The following is a 21,457-nucleotide window of genomic DNA, read 5'->3' on the forward strand; positions in this document are numbered from 1 at the left end:
AACTTTATTTTATTGTAATTAGAGTTATAAAGAATTTTAACTTATTTAAAATTAGTTCTTTTTTTTTTAGAGGTACTTAAACATAATTATTAAAATCATTAAAAAAAATTTGTTCAAATAGCCTAGTGGCTAGACATTCACCCCTTAAAATGAATAAATAGGATATCGATGGCTCAAACTGCGACCTCTGCATCTATTACGTGCAAATATAATCTAGAAAATATCTATAACCGAAATTTTCTTCCAAAAAACCCATGAAATTTTGTATACTATATAATAAATAATACTAAAAATCAAATAAATTTTGTCAAGTAAAAATTTAATATATCAAACTGCAACAACAAAAAATATACAAATTTAGTTACGCTCACCATGACTAAATAACCATTTCCCCTGGGCAACACATAATATGCTAGCGACGAACTAAAGATAGTTTACTATGTTAAAGTTCAAAATCAAAATCAAAAGCAAAACAAAAAAGGAAGACGCTATGTAACATATGACAAGCACTATAGATAATTAAGCCACCAACAATGGTAGTAAAAAACGAACGTTGTGTATTTCACTTTCAACCATCAGTAAGACTTGAGCTTAATTTTTTTCACATCGAGACTTTAAACCTTTCTCTTTATGCTGAAAAATGCACATGTTTCTTTCTTTCCAAAGGACCCAAACACAAGAAAGCCAAGCCATGTTTAAAGGCAAACAAGATTGCTTTGTTTAACCACCTAAATAACCAAAATGCAAAAATTTATCTAAAAGGAATCTCGTAGTAACAATAACAAAGCCGAACCAATCTGAAATCAAGTACCAAATTCTGCCAAAAAACTCGCACCTGGCGAATAAGTGATCCACACCTTCATTCATGTCGCAACTTCCTACACATTTATGATCATTACTATTAAGCACTCCCCTTATGAGCATATTATCTTTGGTTGGAATATGACTGAGAAGAAACTACCAATGTGAAAAGATTAACTTTGAGAGACACTAATTTTAGCCAATAGGTAACAAGCGCTACCCACATAGTAGCCTTTGGACGGATGTAACTGCCACACCCATTTATCTCTCACACCATCCTGTAAAAGAATATAATGTAACATAAAAAATAAAATAAAAAGAATAAAATGTAACAACTCACTACACTTTTCACCTAATCCTCCTCCCAAGCTAACAAACCTCCTTCCATAAATCCATGCTTCACAACCTACTCCCGAGCCTATGGTATTCATGTTAGCTACCGTCACAAATTTATTATCAGATAATTTATACAACCTTATGAGCTAACATTCAATGAGCCTCATTCCAACCAAGAATCCCTCCAAAACAACGTAGATGACCCATCACCCACTTTCCTCACTGTATTGTTGACAAACCAACTCCCCACACCCACACCTACTCTGTCACGAACCATGTTGAAATTCTTCCGTCAAACTGAAACTACTACCCCTCCATAACATAAGTCTCACTCCTCTCCATAACGGACAACACAAACCTTATACAAACACATGAAAATTTTCCTATCTCTGCAATAATTCTTTGATATCATATCCTTGCAACTGTGAATCAAATCAGGGGAAGCATTCTTAGTAATAAGTAAAGCGCCTAATTGCAAATACTAACTTGATTTCAGGTTACCATGCTTAAAACCGATCTTCATCCAATGATTATGACTTAATGATTGCATGAATATGTGCTTTCTCTGACTGTAATGATTCGAAATCCCAATAAAGACTAGCAACACATGCATTATGTTATACAGTATACGTGGAGAATAGTGATAAGTAATATATAACTCCTGAATTCCAGAACGCATGGATAGTGAACAAATTAGCCAACTTTGTGTACATTCATCGATCTAGTAGTGAACAAGTTGGCCAACTTTGTGTTCTCAATTGAGTTTTTGGGTTGATTATGAACATCAAAACCAATGTTCATGTTTTGGATGAAGATTTTTAGGATAGATTAATGACGGTTGATTTATAAATAATTATTGATTCAACTGGTAAAATGCCGAAATTGTTTGCCATTTCGTCTATCTACCAAAAAAAAAAAAAAATTGGGACAAAATATTTTAAATAAAAATTATTATTTGTAATTAAAATTCAACATATAAATATTTCAGATACATAGTACACTGATATTTTTATTATGACATAGTTTTAATTATTGAACAAACACAAATTCCTTCATTGTACCATCTCCTTCATTTGGCTCTAACATCTCACATTTTACTCCAGCATCACAGCATCATCACCTTTTGCATCATGCTCCAATGGCAAACACATCGGAACCTGTTGCATTTTAATCAATTACCAAACATTATTCTTTGGTTTTGTACATCCTTAACTCTGAACAATTAAAATGCTTGCTTGATGTTAAAAGTTGCAGTTTTATTATGCTTACAGAGTTCTTTTCTTGTTGTTCATCAGACTTTTTCAATCGTTTTCCGTCTCGACTGTCTGAAAAAACATGCAAATATTAAACTCATTCAAAATAGTATACATTGTATAGATAGAGAGTATTACAATAGATGTTACACTAAGAACAAAGACAAACTAGAAAACAATCTAAACTATAGCATGGGTACAAAAGTGTCCTAGCCACGGACGGACACAAGATTTCTTCCAATACAACGAGACAACATTCCAAATGCTAGAACATGAACCCTCTAACAAGGTTAATCAATGACACCTACCAACCAACACATTAGTACATTACATGAAACCATATTGTGTCATTTCATATGTAGCCCACAACAATGTAAATGAATTGGATATTATTATGTAGACCATGTTGTCCACAAGCAGAAACAATGGCAGGGAGCATATGGATTGAGTGATGTGTTTTGTTATATAGGGATGTGAGGAAAGAGTCTTGCAACTGTAGGAGCTTTGCTCTGTGGGCATCGGATATTAATTCATCTGTTAATTTCATAAATAACATACTCATTGTCGATCTATTTTTTCCCTGTAAATTACTTGCAACTGTGTGAATTGCTGATAACCAAGGTAATATAACTAATTTTAACCAAAATTAAAATTCTTAAAAACCAAACTAATTCGGGACTTACTTCAGGATTAAGATTGTTGATTGCAGAAATGATCTTCTTCAATCTGACACGACGAACACCAGCATCAGAATCAGCATCAGCATTGCGTTTAAGCCACCAGTTAGCAGTGATACATAAACTCGAAATAGCGTCCCTAACACGCATATTGTTGGAATCATCAGGTTTCGAAACAAATTGATGGATAGTTTCCAAACCATTTTCATCAAGAAGAAGCATTGGATCACGGCAAGGAAGGTTATCTAGGTTATCAACCAAATCTGGATTAAACAAACTATGTTCCTCCGGTGAAGCAAAGGAAAGCAAGTCGACAATAGCCGCAACGAGGCAAATTTTCTCAATCATCTCTTCAGAAGCAGAGGTATCTATGTGGTCAGTAGTGTAACGAACAAAACTTTCATGAAGCATCTCCAACTCACGAATAACTAGTTTGTTGGTTGGATCTTCCTTTCGTTTATCTAGGTTATCGATACGACTTTTGATTCGGTCTATTGCGGCCCAAGTCAAACTGGAATTTAGGTTTTTCATGTCGACATCTTCTTTGTTAAGATTAAGAAGATTTCCAAGAAGAATCTCCACCTCACTAATAACTTGTTTCGAGTATTTATATGACTTTAGTTCACGGATACGACTTTTGAGCTTGCATATGACGTCGCACCGTAAAAACTCATCCATTGACAAACTGGAATCAGCGGTGGCCGGCGGTCGAGGAGGGTTTGTAAGAAGAATTTCACGAAGACTCTTCAACTCATCAATAACTAGTTTGTTGGTTGTATCTCTCTCTAGTTCATGGATGCGACTTTCGATTAGGTATATGGCGTTGCGATTTGTTGAATCATCCATTATCAAACTGGAATTAACGGCAGCGGCTGTGGAGGAGAAGGGGCGTTGGTTAGGTTTTGCATGATTGTGTTGTGTGGATTCTGCATGTCATGATACACTTTAAAAGTCTCTATTTTTCACTTTTTTTTTTTACCAACACTTATTTTATTTTTATTATTTTATTTTATATAATTTTTTCCTAAATAAAACAATTTAGTTTGTCCACAAATCTTCATTCAACTGGCAAAATGCTAAAATTGTTAAGTTTATTTATAATTTATAATGACTTTGTCATTTCGTCTATCTACAATAAAAAAAAAAAACTTTATTTTATTGTAATTAGAGTTATAAAGAATTTTAATTTATCTAAAATTAGTTATTTTTTATTTTAGAGGTACTTAAACATAATTCTTAAAATCATAAAAAATAATTTGTTCAAATAGCCTAGTGGCTAGACATTCACCTCTTAAAATGAATAAATAGAATATCCATGGTTCAAACTGCGACCTCTGCATCTATTACGTGCAAGTATAATCTAGAAAATATCTATAACTGAAATTTTCTTCCAAAAAACCCATGAAATTTTGTATACTATATAATAAATAATACTAAAAATCATTTTGTCAAGTAAAAATTTAATATATCTTATACCAAACTGCGACAAAAAAAAAAACAAATTTAGTTATGCTCACCATGACTAAATAACCATTTCCCCTGGGCAACACATAATATGCTAGCAACGAACTAAAGATAGTTTACTATGTTAAAGTTCAAAATCAAAAACAAAAGCAAAACAAAAAAGGAAGACGCTACAAACATATGACAAGCACTATAGATGATTAAGCCACCAACAATGGTAGTAAAAAACGAACGTTGTGTATTTCACTTTCAACCATCAGAATTTTTTTTACATCGAGACTTTTAACCTTTCTCTTTATGCTGAAAAATGCACATGTTTCTTTCTTTCCAAAGGACCCAAACACAAGAAAGCCAAGCCATGTTTAAAGGCAAACAAGATTGCTTTGTTTAACCACCTAAATAACCAAAATGCAAAAATTTATCTAAAAGGAATCTCGTAGTAACAATAACAAAGCCGAACCAATCTGAAATCAAGTACCAAATTCTGCCAAAAAACTCGCACCTGGCGAATAAGTGATCCACACCTTCATTCATGTCGCAACTTCCTACACATTTATGATCATTACTATTAAGCACTCCCCTTATGAGCATATTATCTTTGGTTGGAATATGACTGAGAAGAAACTACCAATGTGAAAAGATTAACTTTGAGAGACACTAATTTTAGCCAATAGGTAACAAGCGCTACCCACATAGTAGCCTTTGGACGGATGTAACTGCCACACCCATTTATCTCTCACACCATCCTGTAAAAGAATATAATGTAACATAAAAAATAAAATAAAAAGAATAAAATGTAACAACTCACTACACTTTTCACCTAATCCTCCTCCCAAGCTAACAAACCTCCTTCCATAAATCCATGCTTCACAACCTACTCCCGAGCCTATGGTATTCATGTTAGCTACCGTCACAAATTTATTATCAGATAATTTATACAACCTTATGAGCTAACATTCAATGAGCCTCATTCCAACCAAGAATCCCTCCAAAACAACGTAGATGACCCATCACCCACTTTCCTCACTGTATTGTTGACAAACCAACTCCCCACACCCACACCTACTCTGTCACGAACCATGTTGAAATTCTTCCGTCAAACTGAAACTACTACCCCTCCATAACATAAGTCTCACTCCTCTCCATAACGGACAACACAAACCTTATACAAACACATGAAAATTTTCCTATCTCTGCAATAATTCTTTGATATCATATCCTTGCAACTGTGAATCAAATCAGGGGAAGCATTCTTAGTAATAAGTAAAGCGCCTAATTGCAAATACTAACTTGATTTCAGGTTACCATGCTTAAAACCGATCTTCATCCAATGATTATGACTTAATGATTGCATGAATATGTGCTTTCTCTGACTGTAATGATTCGAAATCCCAATAAAGACTAGCAACACATGCATTATGTTATACAGTATACGTGGAGAATAGTGATAAGTAATATATAACTCCTGAATTCCAGAACGCATGGATAGTGAACAAATTAGCCAACTTTGTGTACATTCATCGATCTAGTAGTGAACAAGTTGGCCAACTTTGTGTTCTCAATTGAGTTTTTGGGTTGATTATGAACATCAAAACCAATGTTCATGTTTTGGATGAAGATTTTTAGGATAGATTAATGACGGTTGATTTATAAATAATTATTGATTCAACTGGTAAAATGCCGAAATTGTTTGCCATTTCGTCTATCTACCAAAAAAAAAAAAAAATTGGGACAAAATATTTTAAATAAAAATTATTATTTGTAATTAAAATTCAACATATAAATATTTCAGATACATAGTACACTGATATTTTTATTATGACATAGTTTTAATTATTGAACAAACACAAATTCCTTCATTGTACCATCTCCTTCATTTGGCTCTAACATCTCACATTTTACTCCAGCATCACAGCATCATCACCTTTTGCATCATGCTCCAATGGCAAACACATCGGAACCTGTTGCATTTTAATCAATTACCAAACATTATTCTTTGGTTTTGTACATCCTTAACTCTGAACAATTAAAATGCTTGCTTGATGTTAAAAGTTGCAGTTTTATTATGCTTACAGAGTTCTTTTCTTGTTGTTCATCAGACTTTTTCAATCGTTTTCCGTCTCGACTGTCTGAAAAAACATGCAAATATTAAACTCATTCAAAATAGTATACATTGTATAGATAGAGAGTATTACAATAGATGTTACACTAAGAACAAAGACAAACTAGAAAACAATCTAAACTATAGCATGGGTACAAAAGTGTCCTAGCCACGGACGGACACAAGATTTCTTCCAATACAACGAGACAACATTCCAAATGCTAGAACATGAACCCTCTAACAAGGTTAATCAATGACACCTACCAACCAACACATTAGTACATTACATGAAACCATATTGTGTCATTTCATATGTAGCCCACAACAATGTAAATGAATTGGATATTATTATGTAGACCATGTTGTCCACAAGCAGAAACAATGGCAGGGAGCATATGGATTGAGTGATGTGTTTTGTTATATAGGGATGTGAGGAAAGAGTCTTGCAACTGTAGGAGCTTTGCTCTGTGGGCATCGGATATTAATTCATCTGTTAATTTCATAAATAACATACTCATTGTCGATCTATTTTTTCCCTGTAAATTACTTGCAACTGTGTGAATTGCTGATAACCAAGGTAATATAACTAATTTTAACCAAAATTAAAATTCTTAAAAACCAAACTAATTCGGGACTTACTTCAGGATTAAGATTGTTGATTGCAGAAATGATCTTCTTCAATCTGACACGACGAACACCAGCATCAGAATCAGCATCAGCATTGCGTTTAAGCCACCAGTTAGCAGTGATACATAAACTCGAAATAGCGTCCCTAACACGCATATTGTTGGAATCATCAGGTTTCGAAACAAATTGATGGATAGTTTCCAAACCATTTTCATCAAGAAGAAGCATTGGATCACGGCAAGGAAGGTTATCTAGGTTATCAACCAAATCTGGATTAAACAAACTATGTTCCTCCGGTGAAGCAAAGGAAAGCAAGTCGACAATAGCCGCAACGAGGCAAATTTTCTCAATCATCTCTTCAGAAGCAGAGGTATCTATGTGGTCAGTAGTGTAACGAACAAAACTTTCATGAAGCATCTCCAACTCACGAATAACTAGTTTGTTGGTTGGATCTTCCTTTCGTTTATCTAGGTTATCGATACGACTTTTGATTCGGTCTATTGCGGCCCAAGTCAAACTGGAATTTAGGTTTTTCATGTCGACATCTTCTTTGTTAAGATTAAGAAGATTTCCAAGAAGAATCTCCACCTCACTAATAACTTGTTTCGAGTATTTATATGACTTTAGTTCACGGATACGACTTTTGAGCTTGCATATGACGTCGCACCGTAAAAACTCATCCATTGACAAACTGGAATCAGCGGTGGCCGGCGGTCGAGGAGGGTTTGTAAGAAGAATTTCACGAAGACTCTTCAACTCATCAATAACTAGTTTGTTGGTTGTATCTCTCTCTAGTTCATGGATGCGACTTTCGATTAGGTATATGGCGTTGCGATTTGTTGAATCATCCATTATCAAACTGGAATTAACGGCAGCGGCTGTGGAGGAGAAGGGGCGTTGGTTAGGTTTTGCATGATTGTGTTGTGTGGATTCTGCATGTCATGATACACTTTAAAAGTCTCTATTTTTCACTTTTTTTTTTACCAACACTTATTTTATTTTTATTATTTTATTTTATATAATTTTTTCCTAAATAAAACAATTTAGTTTGTCCACAAATCTTCATTCAACTGGCAAAATGCTAAAATTGTTAAGTTTATTTATAATTTATAATGACTTTGTCATTTCGTCTATCTACAATAAAAAAAAAAAAACTTTATTTTATTGTAATTAGAGTTATAAAGAATTTTAATTTATCTAAAATTAGTTATTTTTTATTTTAGAGGTACTTAAACATAATTCTTAAAATCATAAAAAATAATTTGTTCAAATAGCCTAGTGGCTAGACATTCACCTCTTAAAATGAATAAATAGAATATCCATGGTTCAAACTGCGACCTCTGCATCTATTACGTGCAAGTATAATCTAGAAAATATCTATAACTGAAATTTTCTTCCAAAAAACCCATGAAATTTTGTATACTATATAATAAATAATACTAAAAATCATTTTGTCAAGTAAAAATTTAATATATCTTATACCAAACTGCGACAAAAAAAAAAACAAATTTAGTTATGCTCACCATGACTAAATAACCATTTCCCCTGGGCAACACATAATATGCTAGCAACGAACTAAAGATAGTTTACTATGTTAAAGTTCAAAATCAAAAACAAAAGCAAAACAAAAAAGGAAGACGCTACAAACATATGACAAGCACTATAGATGATTAAGCCACCAACAATGGTAGTAAAAAACGAACGTTGTGTATTTCACTTTCAACCATCAGAATTTTTTTTACATCGAGACTTTTAACCTTTCTCTTTATGCTGAAAAATGCACATGTTTTTTTCTTTCCAAAGGACCCAAACCCAAGAAAGCCAAACTATATTTAAAGGCAAACAAGATTGCTTTGTTTAACCACCTAAATAACCAAAATGCAAAAATTTATCTAAAAGGGATCTCATAGTAACAATAACAATGCCGAACCAATCTGAAATCAAGTACCAAATTCTGCCAAAAAACTCGCACCTGGCGAATAAGTGATCCACACCTTCATTCATGTCGCAACTTCCTACACATTTATGATCATTACTATTAAGCACTCCCCTTATGAGCATATTATCTTTGGTTGGAATATGACTGAGAAGAAACTGCCAATGTGAAAAGATTAACTTTGAGAGACACTAATTTTAGCCAATAGGTAACAAGCGCTACCCACATAATAGCCTTTAGACGGATGTAACTGCCACACCCATTTATCTCTCACACCATCCTGTAAAAGAATATAATGTAACATAAAAAAAAAAAAATAATAAAATAAAATTAAAAAAAAAAAAGAAAAAAAAAAAGAATATAATGTAACAACTCACTGCACTTTTTCAAAGAAGTGATGTTTGACGCCTGATTAAATTATGCTTTTGGAAAATGTAATATTTATACTTGTTTAAATTATGTCCCCTAATTAATGCCCCATGGTTGAGTTTCTTTTTGCCTATGTAATATTCATACACTTGTAGTGTAATCACTGAATTACGACTTATTTGATGGAATGTATGACCTATGACTTGTTAATGTCTCATAGTTGGATTGTTTTTTGCCTATGTAATGTTCTTACACTTGTAGTGCAATGACTGAATTACGACTTATTTGATGGTATAATCAAGGATCAAATTGTGTCTCTTAACCTTTTTACTTTATTTTGCACATATATGCACCAAGGATCACATTGACATGTGTTTAAATAAGTCAAGGGTTTATTTGATGGTATTTTTATATAATGTAGGGATCGATTTGATACTTAGGCAAATAATTTAAATACTAGTTTGATGGAAATATTTTGACATAAAGGTTGCATTCATTCATCTTCAACATCTTTTCATTACAACAATACACATACCTAGTACAATACAATAGCATGTTAAACAACTCAAACAAGCAAATTATGACTATCAAATATTTAATCAACTTAATCTCACTTCCTACACATACCTACTTAGTTTTGCATCGTGTACTCCTGCATTCTTTTTTATTTGTCCTTCCTTTATTAATGTATTTTTATTTTCAAATACAAATAATACAAATACAAATCAACTATATTGAGAAACTTAAACGAGCCATACATACAAAAATTGAGTAGTAAAAAAAAAACCAAAGCAAAAGTTACACATACAAAAATTCCTCTCTAATTGATGATACAAAAAGTTATCCTCAAATGAGAACATTATAAATCTATAGAAAGACGCTACTCCACATAAGATCTTTTTCTCATTCTTTTAATTTTACTGAAATGAGTGCAACAAAATGGTGGCATCAAATCTGACTTGTCATCATCAAATAACTAAAGAATAGGGAAGCAAGAAATGTGAAATCACAAACACATGAAAATATTTGAATAAATAAAAGAGGGATTTGAGAAGAACTGAGAAGATTTTCAAACATTTAGAATGAATTTTGAAATGGTGTGCAAATGTTGAAAGTGAGGAGCAGCATTTATATAGCAACAAAAAAAAAATCAATTTATGTATACATAATGACCAAATAAAAAAAAAAAGTATTGCTAACCAGTGCCCTCAAGGCAATGGTTACGGTAACCAAAATTAGTAGTTTTATATTAGAAACAATAATTTCTAAACATTTTACAAGTTGACTTGACCACTTTTTATCACTTTCCAACACAAAATTTCTATTTTTGTTCCTCTATCCAATGCCCTAGGGGCACTATTTACCATTTCCCTACAAAAAATAACCACCATAAATGTCAAATGCATAAGAATAAGAATGCTTGGTTTGGTTTATGGTGCCACGTGTCAAAAGTAACTTTGAAGAAGTTTGTTTCCATATATTTTTAAATGAGAGGGTGAGAGGATGAAACCACAACCATTAGATCTAAACAATGATTCAGATTTAAAAACTCTATTTCACTAGTCACGTGTCTGCCTTCTTCCTTTACTCTTCTCCCTCTCACTGTCACTGAAAGTCCCCTTTCTTTGTAATGCTACCAAAATCTAAAATCGTTGTTGTTGTGTTTGCTCTCTGTTCTTCTCAATTCCTTTAAAACACCCATTAATCTATGATGAAGAAAAAAAAAATCCTAAAATCAAGAAACCCATATATCTTTTACGAAGAGGAAAACACAACATTGTTCCTTTGACAGTGTTGATTGTAAGAAGAATTAATGGGGTTTCATGCCAATAATCTTTGATGAAGAAAATAATCCTCCAATCATTTAAGAGAACATTCACCATTAATCTTTGAATAATTAAGTGGACTCTAACAACAATGGAGTTGAAGAAAAGAATAGACCCGATAACCTTTTCGTTTTGTTTTAAAGAAAAACACCCATTAATCTTTGTTGAAGATAAACCTCAGTTTCAATTAAAATAACCCATTAATCTTACGAAGAAAAAAAAAAAAACTCCAAAAATTAGAAGAGGTTCCTTTGACAGTGGAAAATATTGTTAGAACAATATAATTGTTGGAAAATTGTTGTATGAAAGGAGTCTTTGAGATGATTAAACCATATGATTTTGCGAGATATTATTGTTTTGTTGATTATCCTATGAAGTACAGAGTCACGTTCATGAAAGAGAATAAAGGAAGAAGAAGAAGAAGCGGTAGGGAAAGAAAGAAGGAGACACGCTGAACAACACCAGTAGGCACGTGACATTTTAAGTGGAGTTTTAATCCCAGCCATTCCTTTCAATCATGTGGTTAACATTTCATCCTCTCACCCTCTCATTTAAAAAACCCTCTCATTTGAAATGCCCTATATATATATATATATATATATATATATATATATAATTCAGAATCAGATATAGATGTTAGCATGTAAAGATGTTCTTCGATTTGTTTCGATAAATATTTACAAAATGTTAAATTTTATACACCCTCCGGTCACTATTATAAGCAAAACTTTGCATTTTAGATTCATTCATTAAATGATGTATATGGTCTATAATAAAGACCATATACATCATTAACTGAATAAATCTAAAATGCAAAGTTTTACTTATAATAATGACCGGAGAGTGTAGTTTACATAATTAAAGATATTAACGGTCAAAGTTGTGCATTGGCATGTGTGAAGTCGTTGATTGCGACATGTATTTTGAAACGGAGAGAGTATGACTCTTGGCACTTTGTAATCAGAGCCTGCAAAAAAAGTCCAAGTTCATTGTATATATTTACTACCATGATCAAATAATCGTTGTCTACTTCATCGTTGTATAACATTTTACAACAAGTAAAAGGAGCATAAACATACAAACAAAATGGATCTGTGTTCTGTATGGTACATACTCCACATCTTTACAAAGGAGAGAAAATTTTCCTATCTCTGCAATAATTCTTTGATATCATATCCTTGCAACTGTGTATAAAATCAGGGGAAGCATTCTTAGTAATAAGTAAAACGCCTAATTTCAAATACTAACTTGATTTGGGTTGCCAGTAAAGCATGATAGAAATCCCTACTGTCGGAGAAAGCACACACTCAAGCAATAAGTTGGAACTGTTGGATGAAATCGGACGGCTCATGATTTCAGGTTACCATGCTTAAAATATCAGTTATCCGATCTTCATCCAATGATTCTAACTTAATGATTGCATGAATGTGTGCTTTCTCTGACCGTAGTGATTCGAAATCCCAATAAAGACTAGCAACACATGCATAATGTTATACAGTATACCTGGAGAACAGTGAGAAGTAATATAACTCCTGAATTCCAGAACGCATGGATAGTGATAGGAGTGAGAAGGTTGCGAGTTTGAGCATATGAAATCCCTAAAGCACTCCCTAGAAAAGATGTCACAAATTTATGTTGTTTTAGATACACAGTAGATGGATGAAAAATTGCAGCATTCAAGACATATTAGAGTATGTTTACTTCCCATTTTCATGTTTTTGTTTTTACTTCAACTACTAAACATAAGAGATTATCCACTGTTTTTCTCACCGATTTCTTTTGCAATTTTTGAAACCAGGTCTAACATTTTTCAGAAATTTTGAAAATGCCAAAACACTGATATCATTGTTTCTAAAATTGCACTCTTCCTAGCTTCCCTTCCAATCTTCTCTCTAGGGCCGGTTATTAAGGCGTACAAGGAGACTAACAACACAGTGCCTCGAAATCTCGAGGGCCCAAATTTTGGTACTTATTTGGTAAATTTTTAGTATTTTGATATAATTTCTAGGGCCCAATTTTTAAGTTTAGAACAGGGTCTTAAAATGTTTAAGATGGCCGTGCTTCTATAATGAATATATGTTTTTCTGGGGGGTAGTTCAACTGGTTTGAGCTAAGTAAGGGACAAGGAGTTGGAGGACCTGGGTTCAAACCCGAACGAAGGAGAAAAAACTAACATAACAACTAACTACTAACACATGCCGTTCAAGAAAAAAAAAATACTATATGTTTTATAAAATATTTCCACAAGTAAATTAGCCTTGATATTTTTCCTTGTTTTATCCTATCCCCCTTGTTCAATATTTGTACATTCAGCATCTACCTGAAAATTATATATGAAACTTGTTTATTGCCATTTCATAAGATCATGTTTTTACTTTATTTCATGTATTTATTAACATAATACCTTCCTTCAAAAAACAAAGACAATACCTAGAACAAACAACTGGGGAAATTCACCAGGAGTGAGATGAGCAAGGGCAAACACAGCCGCACTAAGGATGATAGCAACTGGTGTAGGAACCCTGCAATTAGATTAATCACGAATGAGAAATATTTTGCCCTTAGGTAACAATGAATAATTCACAAAACATAAACAACAAAAGTGAGGAATCCAAGAGTAATCACTTTTTCTCTAAATAACTGACACAAAAAGCAATAAAATTGCCACATTTTGAATACTTAGGGAATAATTCATAACTCAGTGTGAGCAATAATTGAAGCAAAAGGTGGACTTAAAAGGAGAAGATCTATATGGAGAAACCACCTAAAGTTGTTGCTTGGAGGAAGTTATGTTTTTTTGTAGGTCACAAAAATCCTTTTATGGTTTATACAATCACCATGAGTTTGGTTAGAGTGGTTAAGATATCTAGCACTTCAGCACGATTCATTACGACAGAGGTCATGTTTATTATTTATTCGGAACCATGATATAGGTATAAAGTATCCACCGCCATGTAGCAGAGAGTAAACCATCTAGACCAAATTTGTCCAGATCATGTTGATCCCAATCCACATTCCTCAGTATTCAGGGCTCTATCAAATTACAAGTTAATATCATTTTGTATTCTTCGATGCTCTAATGCCAAGTTGGACGGTTTCAATTATTGTGTTAGACCTATGAAGGACAGACTCGGACACGAACACCGGACATAGACAAGTCAACAAGACTATACAATGACCTTATTCAATTATTGTGTAAGACTATACATTAAGGAAACTAGGATACAATAAAACTACCTAAGGAAACTTTGTCAATAATAAGGAGAAAGAATAACTAATAACTGCAATAACATCAATGCTAACAAACTCGTGTCCTTTTATTAACATCAACACCAATAAACTCGTGTTCTTTTGTACATAAAATATATTTTGTAAGCTCAAGCTTATGTAAAACAACAATAGTTGGGGTTTTATGAACCAAAAGTTTAGACCATACAAAATATCTAAACCAACCCCCTACCAACCCATCCATCCCCCCCAATATATATAAAGCTCACCAATTGTCAGAAACAGAAACACAACATGAAAAAGAAAACAAATATTAGACAGTACAATGCAAACTTCTTTATGGAACCTAAATAAACTTTTCCTTCATTGATGACAGCAAAGAGAAGCTGCACTTGTAAAAAAATCATTTTCAATTATCTACCCATTCAACATCTAATTCAAAAATTAAAGAAAAAAGTCTCACTTGTGAGGCAAGCTGCGTTTCTTTAACCAAGATATATGAATATGAAACAAAAAAGTTAAGAGCAAAAAAATTTATTAAGAAATTACGGGGAACTAAATGTAAAAGGAAAAGACAGAGACAATCAATACCATTTAGTTAGGGACGTCATAAAAAAGCCTCGGAAAACTGTCTCCTCAAGAAGTGGAGCAAAAACGCCTGTGATGCCCACCAAACAAGCAGTGCTACAATGAAAATAAACACAATCGGTCGTTTGCTTGAGAATCTGTGATACAGAACCTAAATGAAAACGTTTTGACAATTCTTCTTTCTCTATTGATAGGAGAATTATGATTTTAAGTTCAATTCACAACGATCACAAAAATTATATTTTTAAATGCCTCTGCAACTGCAATGGCAGTCAGTCACATAAGCAACATTTCACTGCAACTATCTGCAAGTTTGGTAGTCGAAGTATAGCTGCTAATAAAGCCACAATTAACAATAAGGAACCTAGATACCTTAAAATACCTGATACTTGAAGATCCAATCAATGGAAGCAAGCGAACAAGAGCATCAGTCTGAAAATCAGTTTATAGAAGCTAGTAAGAGCTCTCCACAAGGTTGAAAACTCATAAAAACTAAAACATGTTATGTAAAGTAATCTTAAAAAGAAAAAAGGATAACTGATTCATACTCATCACGTGATGAAGCTACTTAGCATAGATGATTCATAACACGATAGGAGGTTGACAACATGGTTCATACATTTTGAAGTTCTTATAAGAACTAAAAAGGCTGTATCTCTATGCAATATCTAGCCTAACTCAACCTCACAAAAACTGACTTGTAAGGTGAAGGGTACCCACTACTTAGAACCATTATTGAAGTAAAATATCACTATCTAAACTCTCAATACACCTCCTCACACCCACGACAAGACATCTGGAACATGACCTGATAATAGTCTGATGATGGGGTTGCCTAACGGATCTAAGGTAAGCTTTAATACCATCATAGATTTTGGACTCAACCTCCAAACTGACATGAAAAGTGAGGAATGTAGACCTTTATAAAGTTATAAGCACTAGAAAGGCTATATCTTTGGACAATGTGGAACTAAACCAACACCCAGCATAATGAAGCTGTTGGAGACTGCATTGAAGGCAGCCTAAATTTGCTGCAAATAAGGTGGTTAAGGGAGACCACAATTATGGTGGAACTCCCAACATAGGTAACAAAAAACCAATAAAATTAACAATGATCTTTGAATGATAGTGAATGTGGATTGCCTCCTGGAAGACTGAAAAAAATATTTCAGCATATAGAAAATAAGAAAGGTTAAATATATTTTTAGTCCCTATAAAATCACAAACTTTCGAATTTAGTCGCACAAATAAAATGTACTCATTTTCAGTCCCTATTTGTATTTTACAGGGACTATTTTGAGGACTAAAAGTATCCATTTTTTATAAAAATCTTTTAAAATAGGGACTGTTCTTACAAACATCAATTTTATGAAGGACTAAAATTACAATTAAAATTTAATAGGGACTAAACTTGAAAGCTTGTGATTTTTTAGGGACTAAAAACACATTTAACCCAAATAAGAATTACATTTATGTCTTCCTTTGAATGATCTAAGATAAATTATTAACCTCTCTTTCTGGGGTTTCTCCATTAAAAAAGGACACAGCAACTCCTGTCAATCCAATGGAAACTAGGGCACCAACAAGTCCAACTCCTGCCCACAAAAGCCAACCCTTTTGAAGATTAAAAGGTTCCCTTAAATCTGCAACAAAGTTTTTACCATTAAATGGAAGTAAGCATCAGCACATAGCATAGTATAATTCATCTAGATATAAGCCAGTTGCAAACCGAACAATAAACCAACAAGCTGCAAAGTGAACTTAATTAAATTATTAATACTTTCTTACTAGTTTTAATGATGTCAATCACTACTTGAAAAGTTCTCAAGTTATATTTACCATATTTGAAGAAGCCTTCAGGGAGTGGTTGGTAAGTGTTGAAAACACTATATATGATCCCAAGTACAGCAGCAGTTGTGATGCTGCAAAATAAGAATAACAATAATAATAATAGAAGAATATCAGAATGTAACCCTGAACTTCATATAATGCATTTTTAACAGCAAAAAGAAAATTTAAAATTATTAGGTACAGACAGTGGAAATGTGTTTTATACTTTCATTGTTTCAAGATGGATCTAGTTGAATCCATACATAGGCCAACTAGTTAAAATGACAAGGCCTAAAGTTAAAAGCAAATGATACAACGAAACATTTAGACTAGTTAAAATGACAAGGCCTAAAGTTAAAAGCAAATGATACAACGAAACATTTAGACATTTGAGTTTTGAAAAAGAAAATAATCAGTAGATATGGTAGTAAATGAGATCCTAAAAACTTAATGCATCTAGCTCACTGCCATGAGCATCATGTGAAGCAGCTAAAGATAAAGCAGTAGTCTGGATAAACTTCTATATGATATGAAATCTCTATCTGGTAATTAATAGACTCATACAGATTAAAATTACTTTTAGTAATTCAAATATTCATAAGTCAATTAACTTCTCCATAAGCACCTATATAGTTAAGAGTGACTGTTTAACAAATTTCTTTTTCTCAATAACCTCGCAATCAGAAATATACGAGGAAAAAAAAAGAATAAAAAGCAAAACTAAGATGTCGAAAAGCTAGAAGCTGAGCTTCAAAACCCAAACGGGACCAAAATGTCAACTTCACATATTCCTAACAAGTCAATGACTAAATGAAGTGAAATAAAAATGTGGAAGTTGTTTCACAGTTGTTCAACTTCCAGAATTACAATGCTTGAGTCGAAAGAATTGCCATACCCCTGATCTATAAAGAGTAACTCTGCCTTTTCATCTAGACTTAGCATATCAGGTCGAATTCCGAGATATGGTAGAGCTGTTGCCTCAGCCAAACCTGTCAACACAAAACTGCCTGGGAATAAATTAATGGCTCAAACTTAGAAACATGGAAAGTAATTATAACATGCAAAAACTGTGAAAGAACACAAAATGATGATATCAGGAATAAGTTTTTAAATGATATTCCCCTAAGTACAGCATCCTCAATCGCAGATCATGAAAAATAGCAGTTTGTTCAAATTATGCTCGCTATAATGATATGGCACTGCTATAGCTGCTATATGACAACAATTTATACTTAATAGCAAGTATTTGACAATGCTATAGTAATTTGTTTAAATTTTGCTACACTATAGCACCTCTTTGGCCGCTATTTGACATTACTGCCCAAGTATACTTGCATTATTACATCTAATACATGAAACATTTTACGAATTCATAACAGCTATTTAAAACACACCCCAATCCACAAGCAAGAGATGTTAGTGAAACTGTTTGCCATTCCCAAGGTACCTCCCATCGTCTAAGAATAGGCCATTCTGATCTAGAGTCCTGAAAGAAGAACAATGCAGTTTATATAATCTATACTCATGCAAACAAAACTAAACAGCAAAAAGACATCTAATTATAGGTGCTATTCCATTAAGTTCAAATTCACTCATTTAAATAGAATCTTCTCATAGTACGGTAATGGTTGAATATATAATGGAGATGGAACAAAATGAAATGAAGCAAAAAAGTATAATGGAATAAACTAAAGTTATTGTTTGGATATTTTTATGATGGAATAGAGAAAAAGCTAGTTTCATCCTATGAAGCACCGACACAGACACTAACATTGGACATGGCAATGATACTAACACATCGACACGGGTAATATTTTGTGAAAATGGAACCACGTGTATCAGTGTTGTAGTAACCGCAGACATGCCTTCAATATGAAGTGTCGGTGCTACATATATTTCATCCCTTTCATACAAAATTTAAAGGGAACGAAAAGTGGGGTTGCTCACGAAATCTGAAAAAAACCAGAGGTTATCAATGATAATGAGATTGAGTTCATGCCCATAGTTTAAAATTGCAGTCCACAACCGCAATATGACGGTTTTAAAGGTCTCTGCATTGGCATCACAACCACAATTTTGTCTGCTTGATCACATTTACATGTATTTTACCGCAATATAAAGGTTTGCACGCGGCCGCAATACACAGACCCATTTGACACAATCCAAACAATGTATGATTCCACTCTATCCCTTTCCACTGTTCAAAAAACTCTATCCCTTTCCATCAGTCCAAACATACAATAAAATACAATACAGTACTAAAGTTATAGCTATGTTGCATATATTTATTATTTCCTAACATAACATACAATACAATACAATGTATTTATTATTTCCTTCAACAAGTTGCATATAAAGTTATAGCTACGTTGCACGGACGCTTCTGATTGAAGGCATGCCCCGGCATCAGACACCGACACTTGTGATTACATTAAATTGTGTCATTTTCTCACAATTTTATCGATGTCGACATGTCAGTGTCGTGTCTTTGTACGTGCTTCATAGAGTTATAGCCATTTTTGTTTTTTATTCAACACTCATGCAAACTAAAGCGCATAAACAAAAACAACGGGGGGTGTTAAAAGAACAACGGGGGGTGTTAAAAGCAAGGGAGCACCTGGTCCTGTAATTTGGTGTCAGATTTGTTGTCTCTAGAATTGAAGAAGCAAACGGAGGGAAGAATCCTTTTAGAATTCAAACGGTAATTGTGAGAAAGAAAGGCAGAGGATTGGTTTAAGGATGAAAGTTTGTGGGAATGGAAGAGGGTGCGAGGTAGAAGTGATGATGGTGAATAAAGAGAAGAAGTAACTACAATTGAGTTTGAAATTGAAACCATTATTGTGTTTGGAAAATGGAATTCAAATTTGAAAGAAGAATAATGTTTTTAATGGAATCAATGAAGTAAGGGTACACTGCTAGTAGTGTTGTTGTGCACACTGCACATCACCAAGCAAGAGATCGCATGGGGATAAGGCTAGTAGATAGCTAGACTTGGATTTGGATGTTAAATCTCAAAAGGGATGTATTAGATTTAGATTTTAAAAGACTATTTTGGTAATAAAAGTTTTGAAGATTTTAAAAAATTGTGTAGGAATATATTAACTTTTAAGATTTAAAGGGATTTTAACTTAAAGACTTTTTAAGATTTAAAATTATTTTATGATAATTTGTAAGATTTGAAGTGACTCAATCAAATTTTAGCAAAAATACAAGATTCCAAGAGTGGATGACTAAAGATATTAAAAAAATCAAAAGTTTGTTTGATAAAAAATAAAATCGATATAATTTTTAAATTTTTGAATAAAAAAGTAATATTTTTTCATACATAAACTATCATCTTTTTATACATGTTCCGTTTGAATAATAAATTGATAATATTTTTAAGACAATTAAAAATACTGAATTTGTTATACCAAAAAAAAAACATTGAATTTGAAATAACTTTTTGTTAATATAACATTTGTAACGTCATCTTGAGTGAAAAAAAAATTAAATAATATGATCAACACAATCACTTCGTTAATTTAAGAAAATAAAAACGACGAAAAACACAAAAGTAAAATTTGGAAAAAAGAAAAGAAACTAGGCATGATCCAACGACGCTCAAAGAAAAACGAAAGAAGGATATCAAGAGTAACACATGTTGATGAGTGATGTGGGAGAAGAAAGAAAATATAATAGAAGTAAAAAGTCTCAAGAAATCTCATGTCTTTGCATGAGATTGTTAGTTTTAAAATTTTCAACTAAAAAGTCTTACAAAATCCATTCTACCAAAGAATCCATTAAAATCTATACATTTTTGAATATCAAGAGACTATTTTTAAGTTATGAAATTTTTTTATTGAATACCATCAGATTTTATTGAACTCTTTAAAAAATCATGAAAATCCTAGTGGAATACCACCAGATTTATTTATAATCTTTTAAAATCATGATTGAATACCTCAAGATTTTTCTATAACCAAAAAGTCTTTTAAAATCTTTCGAAATCCCAATTCAATACACCCTCCTTAGTTTCACTCGTGTAATTAGTTATTTAGAGAGTAAAAGTGTCTTTGTTACCGTGTATGAATATAGTTTTTTTTTTTATCAAGTAGTGTAGTGGCTAGAACTCACACAATTTAATTGTGGAGAAGTGGGGTGTGGGTTCGAACCCCAACCCCTGCATATAATATGCAATATCCCTACTAACTGAGCTAAGCTCACGGAAATGTGTATGAATATAGTTTAGTTCTTAGAGACATAACATTATACAACACAAAAACCAGACTTTAAATATGGATTTCTTCTTATTTATTCATATTTTGCGGATGAAATTGTAGTCATTGGACTATTTAACCAAAAAAATGTGTTAGTCAAATTGAAAAAATGTGTTCATCAAAGTTGTTTAATTAATGTTGGTCAAATTGCTCCTTCCGCCA

The 21,457-nt window shown here is 32.8% G+C and overlaps 1 protein-coding gene across 2 annotated transcripts; it reads right to left on the reverse strand.

The window, feature by feature from the left end:
• Nucleotides 1–12,309: 12,309 nt before the first annotated feature.
• LOC25502706 (uncharacterized) lies at nt 12,310–20,045 on the reverse strand. Of its 2 annotated transcripts, XR_003007574.2 has the most exons (11): nt 19,654–20,045; nt 18,431–18,522; nt 17,932–18,039; nt 17,046–17,128; nt 16,716–16,849; nt 15,589–15,638; nt 15,210–15,302; nt 13,821–13,912; nt 12,894–13,000; nt 12,470–12,574; nt 12,310–12,357 (listed from the first exon to the last, which is right to left on the reverse strand). XR_003007574.2 is itself a non-coding variant. In XM_013590258.3 (10 exons), the coding sequence occupies exons 1-10, from the start codon at nt 19,870–19,872 to the stop codon at nt 12,536–12,538; spliced, it is 1,017 nt and encodes a 338-aa protein (XP_013445712.1). In that variant the 5' UTR covers nt 19,873–20,044; the 3' UTR covers nt 12,359–12,535. The 2 variants fall into 2 exon arrangements, 1 of the variants encoding a protein (XP_013445712.1); XM_013590258.3 differs by lacking the exon at nt 12,310–12,357 and having other exon boundaries at nt 12,359–12,574; nt 19,654–20,044.
• Nucleotides 20,046–21,457: the final 1,412 nt, after the last annotated feature.

This window comes from Medicago truncatula, chromosome 8, assembly GCF_003473485.1.
Source record: "Medicago truncatula cultivar Jemalong A17 chromosome 8, MtrunA17r5.0-ANR, whole genome shotgun sequence".
Classification (NCBI taxonomy): Eukaryota; Viridiplantae; Streptophyta; class Magnoliopsida; order Fabales; family Fabaceae; genus Medicago; species Medicago truncatula.

Coding starts and splice junctions, on each gene's coding strand:
- LOC25502706 (XM_013590258.3), bottom strand. CDS start 19,872: ATGGTTTCAATTTCAAACTCAATTGTAGTTACTTCTTCTCTTTATTCA. Junction 16,850..17,045: donor TGAAGGCTTCTTCAAATATG/GTAAATATAACT, acceptor ACTTTGTTGCAG/ATTTAAGGGAACCTTTTAAT. Junction 13,001..13,820: donor TCCCCAGTTGTTTGTTCTAG/GTATTGTCTTTG, acceptor CATCTTTTCTAG/GGAGTGCTTTAGGGATTTCA.